Below are 12705 nucleotides of genomic sequence, written 5' to 3' on the forward strand. Positions count from 1 at the left end.
CAATTTTTGCCGCTTTTATATTTTTCAACGCAATCTGAATAGCATTTTTCGCTGCAAATTCAAAATTCAAATGAAAAATTTATCCAGAATTTCAATTCGACTATTTCAAAATTATTTCTTGCACTGATTTTTTTTCTTAAAGCACACGACTCCAAACCGTTTCAGTCCATTTATTTCGATTAAAAGCATTTTAATATTGGCCGAAGGTAGCAGGACGAAATCCAATCAGAGTATAAGGCCAACGCTCAGCCCTCCCGACTTTCGCCAACGACCATACCACGCTGAACACATCGGTTCTCGTCCGATCACCGAAATTAAGCAGCGTCGGGCGCGGTTAGTACTTAGATGGGGACGCTTGGGAACACCGCGTGTTGTTGGCCTCGTCAACAACTTTTGCCGCTTTATATTTTCAACGCAATCTGAATAGCATTTTTCGCTGCAATTCAAAATTCAAATGAAAAATTATCCAGAATTTCAATTTCGACTATTTCAAAATTATTTCTGCACTGATTTTTTCTTAAAGCACACGACTCCAAACCGTTTCAGTCCATTTATTTCGATTAAAAGCATTTTAATATTGGCCGAAGTATAGCAGGACCGAAATTCCAATTCAGAGTATAAGGCCAACGCTCAGCCCTCCGACTTTCGCCAACGACCATACCACGCTGAACACATCGGTCTCGTCCGATCACCGAAATTAAGCAGCGTCGGGCGCGGTAGTACTTAGATGGGGGGACCGCTTGGGAAACACCGCGTGTTGTGGCCTCGTCAACAACTTTTGCCGCTTTTATATTTTTCAACGCAATCTGAATAGCATTTTTCGCTGCAAATTCAAAATTCAAATGAAAAATTTATCCAGAATTTCATTTCGACTATTCAAAATTATTCTTGCACTGATTTTTTTCTTAAAGCACACGACTCCAAACCGTTTCAGTCCATTATTCGATTAAAAGCATTTTAATATTGGCCGAAGGTAGCAGGACCGAAATTCCAATTCAGAGTATAAGGCCAACGCTCAGCCTCCGACTTCGCCAACGACCATACCACGCTGAACACATCGGTTCTCGTCCGATCACCGAAATTAAGCAGCGTCGGGCGCGGTTAGTACTTAGATGGGGGACCGCTTGGGAACACCGCGTGTTGTTGGCCTCGTCAACAACTTTTTGCCGCTTTATATTTTTCAACGCAATCTGAATAGCATTTTTCGCTGCAAATTCAAAATTCAAATGAAAAATTTATCCAGAATTTCAATTTCGACTATTTCAAAATTATTTCTTGCACTGATTTTTTTCTTAAAGCACACGACTCCAAACCGTTTCAGTCCATTTATTTCGATTTAAAGCACATTTTTAATATTGGCCGAAGGTAGCAGGACCGAAATTCCAATTCAGAGTATAAGGCCAACGCTCAGCCTCCGACTTTCGCCAACGACCATACCACGCTGAACACATCGGTTCTCGTCCGATCACCGAAATTAAGCAGCGTCGGGCGCGGTTAGTACTTAGATGGGGGACCGCTTGGGAACACCGCGTGTTGTTGGCCTCGTCAACAAATTTTTGCCGCTTTTATATTTTTCAACGCAATCTGAATAGCATTTTCGCTGCAAATTCAAAATTCAAATGAAAAAATTTATCCAGAATTTCAATTTCGACTATTTCAAAATTATTTCTTGCACTGATTTTTTTCTTAAAGCACACGACTCCAAACCGTTTCAGTCCAATTTCGATTAAAAGCATTTTTAATATTGGCCGAAGGTAGCAGGACCGAAATTCCAATTCAGAGTATAAGGCCAACGCTCAGCCCTCCGACTTTCGCCAACGACCATACCACGCTGAACACATCGGTCTCGTCCGATCACCGAAATTAAGCAGCGTCGGGCGCGGTTAGTACTTAGATGGGGGACCGCTTGGGAACACGCGTGTTGTTGGCCTCGTCAACACTTTTTGCCGCTTTTATATTTTTCAACGCAATCTGAATAGCATTTTTCGCTGCAAATTCAAAATTCAAATGAAAAATTTATCCAGAATTCAATTTCGATATTTCAAAATTTTTCTTGCACTGATTTTTTTCTTAAGCCACACGACTCCAAACCGTTTCAGTCCATTTATTTCGATTAAAAGCATTTTTAATATTGGCCGAAGGTAGCAGGACCGAAATTCCAATTCAGAGTATAGCGCATCAAGCGCCAGGGCTACAACTGCATCCAAGTGATGGCCATCATGGAGCACGCATATTACGCCAGCTTCGGCTACCAGGTGACCAGCTTCTATGCGGCCTCCAGTCGTTTCGGTAACCCGGAGCAGCTGAAGCGCATGATCGACGTGGCTCACTCGCATGGGCTCTTCGTTCTCCTCGACGTTGTCCATTCGCACGCCTCCAAGAACGTCCAGGACGGCCTCAACCAGTTCGATGGAACCAACAGTTGCTTCTTCCACGACGGAGCCCGTGGGGAGCACGCGCTGTGGGACAGCCGTCTCTTCAACTACGTGGAGTACGAGGTGCTGCGGTTCCTGCTGTCCAACCTGCGTTGGTGGCACGACGAGTACAACTTCGACGGCTATCGCTTCGACGGAGTCACCTCCATGCTCTACCACTCCCGGGGCATCGGTGAGGGCTTTAGTGGCGACTACAACGAGTACTTTGGCCTGAACGTTGACACGGATGCCCTCAATTATCTGGGGCTGGCAAATCACCTGCTGCACACCCTAGATCCGAGGATTATTACTATTGCAGAGGTAAGTAGTGTGTTTGTCTGGTGTATCGTGAAGTAGTTCCCATCTCTTGAATAGAAGTAGCGAATCCTATTCTACAAAATATATTTAACATACAGAAGATAACTTTTTTTGTAAATATAATTAATGTTTACGACCTGATTGGCCTTGCAGAACACCCTTATGTCCATTACATTAATACTTTGTTTCACAATCTAAAACGCTTTTTTATTCCCCTTAGGATGTATCCGGAATGCCAACCTTGTGCCGCCCCGTTTCGGAGGGCGGCATCGGATTCGACTACCGCCTGGGTATGGCCATCCCAGACAAGTGGATCGAGCTCCTCAAGGAGCAGAGTGACGACGAGTGGAACATGGGCAACTTGGTGCATACGCTGACCAACCGCCGCTGGATGGAGAATACTGTTGCGTACGCAGAGTCCCACGATCAGGCGCTGGTGGGCGACAAGACGGTAGCCTTCTGGCTGATGGACAAAGAGATGTATACGCACATGTCGACGTTGTCGGACCCATCGGTTATTATTGACCGCGGACTGTCGCTGCACAAGATGATCCGCCTGATCACTCACGCTCTAGGAGGTGAGGCGTACCTTAACTTCATGGGCAACGAGTTTGGTCATCCTGAGTGGCTGGACTTCCCACGCGTCGGAAACAACGACTCGTACCACTATGCTCGCCGGCAGTGGAATCTGGTGGACGACGACATGCTGAAGTACAAGTACCTCAACGAGTTCGATCGGGCCATGAACGAGGCAGAGGAGCGCTTTGGGTGGCTGCATTCCGGACCCGCCTGGGTCAGCTGGAAACATGAGGGCGACAAAATCATCGCCTTCGAGCGTGCCGGCCTGGTCTTTGTCTTCAACTTCCACCCACAGCGGAGTTTCACCGGGTACCGCGTGGGCACCAACTGGGCGGGCACCTACCAGGCGGTGCTCTCCTCAGACGATCCGCTCTTCGGCGGACACAACCGCATCGATGCCAACTGCAAGCACCCCTCCAACCCGGAGGGTTACGCCGGCCGATCAAACTTTATTGAGGTCTACACGCCCTCTCGCACGGTCGTGGTCTATGCCCGCGTCAGTGACTAACTAATAGTCGAGATTGACTTCGGACCGGGTATACAAAAGAATGTTAATGCCTAAACGAATTTCATATAGTCATAGTGTTTGTTAATGTTACGAATCGGGAAGCCATCATTGAAATATATATGCTCATTGAGGTATAGTTTTCTAAAATCAGTTGTTTTTATTATGGTCTTTCTTAATATAGGACTACAAATAATTTATTTTTGCAGAATAAGCTGCATTTAACTTGATAACCTGGACAGTTTGAAAGGTTTTTGTACTCCTTGAAAGATGTTAAGGTTGCTAGAGATGCCGATCTAGCCATGTCCATGACAGACCGGCTGTCCATGTTAAAGTAGATTTAAGTAGTGCCAATGTCGCGCAAGTTCCAATTTAACCCATATGAACATCCCTTACACGGTTAATTAACCAGTATACAATTTCAGGTAGTTGTCAATAAATCTACATCTACAATAAATCTACATCACTTTTTAGATGATATCTTTGCTAGTGTGTGCCGTGCCAATATAAATGAACTGTCGCCATACGCCTACGGTCCGTTCTCTTATAATCCAACACCTTTTTTGGGTCACATTGGGTCACACGAGTATCGGGATTTGGATAAATAAATGTTATTTTGTAGTTCGAATTTTTAAAAGTTTGTTGAAAAACTTCATATTTAAGAAGTAACACATTCAATAACACTGAAAAATCTACCCGGAATTTGAATTTCCAGTTCTGAATGCCCTCATCGAACCTTTAACCGACTTTTTAAGGTTCCTCTCGCTAGTATTGAACAAATCAATATCGAATAAAGGCGTTTAAATCAGATTTCGTTTAATTTGTAAAAAACGAAACCAATTAAATACTCATTATACTGTACCAATCAAAGTAAAAGTACATATATACTATGACACAGTATGCAGTTCCACACATCTGAGAAACATGCACTATACTGTTCTAGCCGTGTTGGTCAGTTACCTATCCTGGAGGGTCGTGAGTAGCCACAGGTATGCTGTTCTTATGTTTTCGAAAACCTATTTACTATTTGCCAGCTATGCGATCCCTCCGTTGTGTACAAAATGAAAAATAACGAGTGCATGACTGTGACCGGTTTCTCGGCGAACGCCTCGTGCCATTTAAAGGCCGTTAACTGGAACAAAGCTGTGGCCCAAATGGACGTGGATCTTGTAAAGCCCTTGTATAACATATCAGTGAGCACACCTGAAAAAATAGCTTCTTTAAAAGGTTTGTCTTAACAAATTTTATTTCTTTTAGGTTCAACTTCAGGTTCTTAAAAGAGACAACAGTAATAAATTCCAACCGTTTCTTATAAATGTGGTCCTAAATGTTTGCGATTTATTATCAAAGCGAAGTTTTATGCCATATGGTTTAATGATTCTTAAAGTTGCCAAGCAATTTTCAAATTTTCTCATAGCTGTCCTTTTTCCGGTCACTTACTCGCACGAGATGCTTATCTTCCCGAAATGTCTTTCCCAAACTTTTTCCCATTGGGCCTCTACAAAATGAACGTCACAATAATGGAAAACTACGTAAGGCAGCCAAACTCACACGTCGGAGGTATTGTGTGGTATGTCCAGGCAATGCAGCCAATCCAGACCAAGAGAAATCCGAAGTTACGCGCATCCCGATATTGAATACTTGTCTATACTTTTTGTTGTGATTGACGTCATTTGTTCATGTACATTGGGCAAAAAGAGTTTAAGTACATTTCATATATCAAAGTGTTTTACATTCATTATAGAATCAACATAATAACATTTAAAGCAGCGCTCGGCAGCGTGCCATTAATCGGGTATAGGAAATAGATCTGCTCAGCCTCTGCCGGCACACGTACAACGTAGAACAGCAGTAGTCAAGCACATATTTTTATTTTCCTATCTATCCTAGCCTACCGTAAGAACTCTTGGGTGAAACATAAAACGGCAGTTCACGTAGAGACAATGCGCTAGACTACAATTTTAGTTTTAGGTAATGGCTTACATAGAAATAACCATATGTTGACTATTCTTCTACTTTTAAAATTACTTTAAAATAAGTCCCAGTGCTAGAGAATGCCTATTTTTAAGGTCATAAGTGACCTCATAAAAATAAAGGTCGTGAGTAAAAATTCAAAAATGTTGAATAAATTATATTAAATATACTTTTTAACCCAAGTGGAGGGATCTATACCATATATTCCCCTGTGAATTCGCGCATGGGTTTGGGAGAAAGAGCCGTAAAAGTGTAAAAGTTATAACTAAGATAATTTGATCTGTTGGGGCCGTTGAAGATAATATCCCTAATTTTAGCCAAGTAGTATTCTTTGGCTTGCATGACACCTCATTTGTTTAAGTCCGGTCATCCGCTTACCAGTTACACGTAAAACAAGATTTTAGTGTACCTTTTAAATGAAATGAAATTTGTGTCCCTTTGTCTGTGGGCTAGAAAGACTTAAACAGCTGTTTTAAGTTGACTGTGTTAAGTAGCTCGATATTGAAAACTTTTGTTCAACGACTTTTTAAAAAACGCGCAAATTTAGCAATAATAGGTTAAAACAAGGAAGAACGAGTGCCTCGACTATCAAATACCCGTTACTCAGCTTAGGGGAGCAAAAGGGAGATTGAGATATACATCCAGCAATCCAGATTGTAAAGATCCACCTAGCCCCGATTTCAAAATATGGTGCGGCAAACAGAATTAGGCGGTATTGGCGTTAGAGTGGTCGTGACACATTAGCGTAACAAACTGCGTACGAAGTTAAGAAATCTAAATTTAAAGTTCCAACTCTCTAGCTTTGATAGCTTCCAAGAAATCAGCATTCGAATTTACGATTTTTTGAAGTTTTTGGGGGGTTTGTGGGCGTGGCAACATTTTTAGGTCAATCGAAAGGTATTAATGAGAACAATAAAAAAATTGAAATTATTTTTCTAGCTTTTGTTTTTGCGCGAATTGTGTGCGTTAGAGTGGGCGTGGCATATTCGCTTAACAAACTTGCGCTGCTTACGAAGATAAGGAATCTTAATCTAAAACTTGAACCTTCTAGCTCTTATAGTTTCCGAGATCACAGCGTTCACACGGACAGACCGACGGACGGACGGCCAGACGGACATAGATCGACTCGGCTAGTGATTCTGATCATTAATATTTATACTTTATGGGGTCGGAAACGCTTCCTTCTGCCAGATAAGATAACAATACAATAATTATTTATGTTTAAGTTTTCGTATTTTATTTTTTTATTTTACAAAAGAAAATGAATGAGCTCTGTTGGTTTGGAATCACACAAAGCCGACAAAAAAGTGAAGTGAAGGCTACTTAAAATTTGGATATCAAAGCTGACTGATTTCCATTCCTGGCTGGATCTTACTCCTCTTCCGGCGGATTTGCCGCAGGCGGTGTTTCTCGTTTTCCAGCTGTCGGCTCCGAGTCCTTTTTGGTCTTCTCCTCATCTGTGGAGGTGTTCCCGGACTTCAGATCACTCCCCAACTTGGGCAGCTTTCAATACTTTGAACCACGGAACAGGCGAAATCCATGCGATCGCCTTAGACCAAGGGATGTTCGACGGCCGTCAGCGGATCGGCCACAGGACCACGGGATTGGTGCAAGACCCGGCCAGCCACCTGCGTAAGCGAGCAGGTAACCACCAAAAGTCGGGAGCAGCCATTGCCGGGTGCACCGTATCCATGGCTCAAGGAACAACCGCAACAAGATCATCTGGAGGATCAGTTGGATCGATTTTGAGTTTTTCTATCGACCAGCCTGACAATTAGTTCGGGGGCTCCTCACTCCAGCTAGTCGGCCAGCGCCGAGATGGTGTCATACGTCGAACGGGCCAGGTTCCGAATGCTCCGCGAGAATCCACCCAACAAGCCGCGGAGATCATCCGAACTGACAACCGTCTGCTGATCGGCATGGTGCTCCGGCGTAGGATCGTTTACGATCAGGACTATTTTACGGACGGGCTGAATCATGCCGGACACATCGATCACGGGCTCCGGCTCCTTGTGATCAATGAGGAAGGACTCATGCAGGATGATCACCAGGTGGCGGATAACAGGCACTATGCAATCGAGGGCTTCGATTGCCATGGGGGCCAGCACATGGTGCACCACGTGATCCACAGACGGCATGATGTCAGTTCGTAAATAAAAAATTTGGATTTTGGAAAACTGTTTATTTTCAAACAGTTTATAATCTGAATTGATGAAATAAAAATCTTACGACTTGGCTTTCAAAACCTTAAATTAGTCTTAACCGATTTCTTCCCATCATTTTAGATTTTTTTTTACATTTTTAGTTACAATTAAATAATGCTTTTTCTTCTTGATTTTTTTGTTCACTCTTTAGCAGTAGTTTATTATTAATAGCTGTATTAGCACTGACTATGCCAGCCCCCAGGAGTGTATCCTTTGTTAATGTCAGAGTCACAACAACTCGATCGATAACCGTCAAACTGGATTCCGAAAAGGGAGATTTAATATAAGACAATCTACTGGTTATATATATCCTAATATCTTCTACCTTATCAACAAAGAATCACTTATAATTATCAGTAATCAGACTAGCTGTAACAAAGGCGGAATCCACAACACAGCGACATTCCCCAGGGACCGCTACTCTCAGTAATTCTGTTCCTGATCACACTTAACAAAATTAACTTACATTTAGAGAAAAACCCGTTGTCAACGATCTTGATTTCAGTATTTTCTATCTCGAAAGTGAGCCAAGATCGATTCATACTCGAATTCTCAAAACCGAGATCGAAGTCTTCTCGGTTTCCCAATGGCTTTTGAGAATATGTGTTCTCGATATTGAGATGTAGTCTTCTCGGTTTCAACATCGAATCGATCTCGATTACGACATAAATCGTTCTCGGTTTCAACATCGAATCGATCTTAATTCAAGCATAAATCATTCTCATTTATTAAAATTATATATATGTTAGCCTTAAAGCTATCATATGATTATGAAGTTGATATTCATGTAGGGGCGGTGTTACAAATTCGGATAACTTATAAATGTAGTTCTTTAATGGATTTTTACAATGTATGATCTTAGAATAGAATAGTATTCTCCTTCTACTTCTGTTAAATTAATTTCGGGAATTAAAAATTTCTTAATTTTAAATAGCTTCAGGCTATTCTTATTCCAACCCAAGAAATAATTAAGTTTATAAGTAGATCCTTACATTCTAATTGGTTATAAAATGTAAAGTTGCTTACACTTCCAAGGCTTGCCTTTATTACTAATTCAAGATTATTATTTGGGATACTTTGCTCTTTTGATGTAAGTCTTAAAACTATGTACCTCAATAAATTTCTTGAAAATTATTTAACTGTTAACCTCGTAATATGATTGTTCAGTTCTTAAGCCTAGTCCTCAGATCGGCTAAGAGTTTCACTAGTCGAAAAATCTTATTCTTTGTAATGTGACCGTACAAGGCTACGGAATCTCTATCTTTGATAGTTTCCGAGATATCCGCGTTCATACTTACGATTTTTTGAAGTTTGTGGGCGTTGAAGTGGGCGTGGTAAACTTTTTTAGGTCAATCGATAGGTATTGATGAGAACAATAAATTTCAGTTAAAATTTTTATTCTAGCATCAAAACTGTAGGAGCCACAGTTTTGGGCGGCTTGTGGGCGTTAGAGTGGGCGTGGCACCCTGCTGAAATAAACTTTTTTTGTGGGTGTAGTATACCTGCAATTGAAAAAGGCCTTTGGAAGGATTCATACCGATAGCTTTAAAATTGAAAGACTAGTTCACGTAGAAATGGACAGCCGAACGGAAACGTCTCCTTCACAGCGTCGCATAAAAAGTCGTAAAATTGGCCAATGATGCGATGATGGGCAACACAGGTATTCTTTTGGGCTTATTTAATTCCCAGTCCTCATAAAAATATTTGCCAGGGCAATTTGGTTGACCTGTCCGTGTTTTCTGCTGAATCTTACTGTGTCTGCTCGGGTCTAAGTTCCATCCTACACCAACGCGCGCTGCTGTTCAAATTAAAATTAGTACGACTTGAAAAAGTTTGTTTTATACTTTTTAAACTTATGTAAGGCCCCTGACCGTGACTTTGACACTGATCTGCCGATTCCCATTCGACCACTGCGCTCCCGAATTCAGTTGTTAAATTTTCCGGGTCAACGGCCGGATAACATTCGGGTGACCATGCAAAATTGACCCACTTTAATCCTTACTTAAGCTTGTGTCTATCCAGATATCGCGTATGATATCGGTGCACCCCTGTGCCCAAAGTCGATATCGCTGTCGATCCACAACACAGTGTATTTATTAGTATTTAACAAATCGTTGTCGAATAAATGCCTTAATTACATTTCGTGTAATTTTTAAAAAACAAAACCAATTAAAAGCACATTAGACTGTAGCGATAAAAGTTAAATGATATATGACAGAAGTTCTACACATCTGAGAAACATGCACTATACTGTACTAGCCGTGTTGGTCAGTTACCTGTCCTGGAGGGTCGTGAGTAGCCATAAGTACGATACTCTCATGTTTTTGAAATTTATGTGTTATTTGCCAGCTATGTGATCCCTCCGTTGTGTACAAATTGAAAAATATCGAGTGCCTGACTGTGACCGGATTCTCGGCGAACGCTTCGTGCCATTTAAAGGCCGTTAACTGGAACAAAGCGGTGGCCCAAATGGACGTTGATCTCGTAAAGCCGTTGTATAACATATCAGTGAGTAAAATTTAAAAGCTATCCTTATAATGTTTTTTTATAATCCAACCTGATATCCTTCAGGTTCAACTTCAGGTCTTTAAGAAAGACTACAGTAATAAGTTCCAGCCGTTTCTTATAAATGTGGTCTTAAATATATGCGATTTATTATCAAAGCGAAGTTTTATGCCATACGGGTTAATTATTCTTAAAGTTGCTAAGCAATTTTCGAATTTTAATCACAGCTGTCCTTATGCCGGTCATTTAATCGCACGCGACGCTTATCTTCCCGAATCATTTTCTCCGATCGTTCTACCATTGGGCCTCTACAAAATGAACGTCACAATAATGGAGAACTACACAAGGCCGCCAAACGCACACGTCGGAGGTATTGTGTGGTATCTCCAGGCCATGCAGCCAATCCAGACCAAGAGAACCCCGAAATAACGAGCGTTCTGATACTGAACACTTGTCTATAACGTTGTTGTGATTGATGTTATTTGTTCATGTATATGGGCAAAAAGAGTTAAAGTACATTTTAAATTTCAACGTTGCTTACTCGAAATGTGTATTGATAATTCCAAATATACTAAAACTATTTACACTTAGTTTTCAAAACATCGCAAATATGAACGCTGATATCTAGGAAACTATCATAGATAGAGAACTGTACGCAACACAAGTTTGTTACAATTACCATGCTAGAAAACAAATTTCAACTGATATGTATTAGTCTCGTCAAGACCTATCGATTGACCCATTAAAAAGTTTGCCTGTAACGGGTATCTGATAGTCGAGATACTCGACTAGCGTCCTTCCTTGTTTTAATTGCGTAGTATGGTTTAAGTTGTAAGGGCTTGATAAAGTTAGCTTCCTTTCTTTTTTTTTAATAAATCCATTATTAAAAGTAAGAATACTAAACAAATCTTTAAAGTCTAATTTTCCAAGTCAAGCACGAACAAAAACTTCTGATTTAAAAACAAGAGAAATCGCTAAAGTCGATGGCCTCGACTATTAGATACCCGTTACTTAGCTTAAGGGAGAGCGAGAGGGATGGAGATATGCTTAAAGGAGCTCTGCTTTTTTCACTAACTTACCTAATCTAAGGCGCAACCTGTCTTCTTAAGTCTTCCTAGTCCTTAGCGCGCCTATTGGTGCGCAATCTCGATTTAAATGCAAAATATTGATAATTATTTGATTATTGTTTTTTTCGGGATGGGGCAACGCACAGGTTTGATGTTGAGGAAATTCGCGAGGGGACATTTCAATAAAAAAGATAGGGGTGGGCTTTCACTTCATCACAGCTTAACTTTAATTTAGAGAATGACTTCTAGCTTACATGGGTAAAACGGGGAGAGAGAGATGTTTATCAAAAAGGCCTATTCAGCATGAACACTCTCTGTGCACTAATAATTTTAGAAGAAGTTTAAATTACATTAGAGCTTACCATAATTGGCGATGTTTGGTAATGTTCGTCCTCATAAACCATGTACTCTTTCATAATAATTTTTCTTTGCCTGAATTTGTTCTGGAATGTGGAGAGTAAAAACCAAATTTTCCGCCTCCGAAAATATTCATTATTCTGTGAATTTACCGTTGTGTATAAAATGAAAAATATTGAGTGTTTTACCAATCCGCGATATTCGTCAACGCTTCCAGCTTCATTAAAGCTATAAATTGGAGTAACGTTGTAGCGCAAATGGATGTGGATCTCTTGAACCCATTACATAATTTACCAGTAAGTTAAGAGTTCTAAAAGTTTATTTTCCTAACTTTCCACCATATTCATATCCAACTTTTTAAAAGAGATTATTCAAAACAAGCTTCAGCCATGTTCATGTTGGTTGATGCCAACATAAATCTTTGCGATGTGCTCTCTAAAAGGGAGCTTTATTTTTTTAAACTGGAAATCCCTTTAAGGGTCATCTTTTCGATTTTACCCACCTATTTTCTTTCTTTTCCTTTTAATGTTTCTACATTAAAGAATTGAAACTTATTTTCAATCAATTCATAAAAACTAACATCATCAGAACGTATCTCTGTAATTACATAGAATAAAAGGTTTTAGTTAATTTTCTCTAGACTGCTTTCATAGAATCTTGATGATAATAATTTTTTTTTAAATCAGATCAGAACTGATACTTTGGGCTTTAGGTATTTTTACAGTCCAGTGACCTTTTACAGTGAATTAACCTGTTGAAAAATAAAAAACCAAAATAATTTA

The 12705-nt window shown here is 40.5% G+C and overlaps 3 protein-coding genes, 2 non-coding genes and 4 pseudogenes across 5 annotated transcripts; 7 read left to right on the forward strand and 2 right to left on the reverse strand.

Moving 5' to 3' along the window:
* Positions 1–263: 263 nt before the first annotated feature.
* Positions 264–380, forward strand: LOC119552297 (annotated as a pseudogene).
* Positions 381–1030: 650 nt separating this feature from the next.
* Positions 1031–1149, forward strand: LOC119552389. Its single transcript, XR_005219718.1, has one exon. It is a non-coding gene; the product is annotated as a 5S ribosomal RNA (ribosomal RNA).
* Positions 1150–1423: 274 nt separating this feature from the next.
* Positions 1424–1542, forward strand: LOC119552390. Its single transcript, XR_005219719.1, has one exon. It is a non-coding gene; the product is annotated as a 5S ribosomal RNA (ribosomal RNA).
* A 271-nt stretch (positions 1543–1813) lies between these two features.
* Positions 1814–1930, forward strand: LOC119552305 (annotated as a pseudogene).
* Positions 1931–2179: 249 nt separating this feature from the next.
* LOC119551328 (1,4-alpha-glucan-branching enzyme) lies at positions 2180–3966 on the forward strand. The gene is made up of 2 exons (XM_037860627.1): positions 2180–2735; positions 2953–3966. Exons 1-2 carry the CDS (start codon positions 2211–2213, stop codon positions 3817–3819), a joined length of 1392 nt encoding a protein of 463 aa, XP_037716555.1. The 5' UTR covers positions 2180–2210; the 3' UTR covers positions 3820–3966.
* Positions 3967–4740: 774 nt separating this feature from the next.
* On the forward strand, positions 4741–5453 carry LOC119549474 (annotated as a pseudogene).
* A 1551-nt stretch (positions 5454–7004) lies between these two features.
* Positions 7005–7508, reverse strand: LOC119549475 (annotated as a pseudogene).
* Positions 7005–7993, reverse strand: LOC119550828. The gene has a single exon (XM_037859773.1). It carries the CDS (start codon positions 7926–7928, stop codon positions 7590–7592), a length of 339 nt encoding a protein of 112 aa, XP_037715701.1. The 5' UTR covers positions 7929–7993; the 3' UTR covers positions 7005–7589.
* A 2338-nt stretch (positions 7994–10331) lies between these two features.
* LOC119549476 lies at positions 10332–10928 on the forward strand (the record flags this gene model as incomplete). Its single annotated transcript, XM_037857576.1, has 2 exons — positions 10332–10502; positions 10566–10928. Coding segments are annotated over 2 exons (534 nt in total), but the record flags the coding sequence as incomplete, so codon positions are not given.
* Positions 10929–12705: the final 1777 nt, after the last annotated feature.

This window comes from Drosophila subpulchrella, chromosome 2R (genome assembly GCF_014743375.2).
Source record: "Drosophila subpulchrella strain 33 F10 #4 breed RU33 chromosome 2R, RU_Dsub_v1.1 Primary Assembly, whole genome shotgun sequence".
NCBI classification, from domain to species: Eukaryota; Metazoa; Arthropoda; class Insecta; order Diptera; family Drosophilidae; genus Drosophila; species Drosophila subpulchrella.

What these genes read in the sequence shown, in the direction of transcription:
- LOC119551328 (XM_037860627.1), top strand. Translation starts at nt 2,211, where the DNA reads ATGGCCATCATGGAGCACGCATATTACGCCAGCTTCGGCTACCAGGTG. An exon ending in GGATTATTACTATTGCAGAG is followed by an intron (nt 2,736 to 2,952) that starts GTAAGTAGTGTG and finishes TATTCCCCTTAG; the next exon opens with GATGTATCCGGAATGCCAAC.
- LOC119550828 (XM_037859773.1), bottom strand. Translation starts at nt 7,928, where the DNA reads ATGCCGTCTGTGGATCACGTGGTGCACCATGTGCTGGCCCCCATGGCA.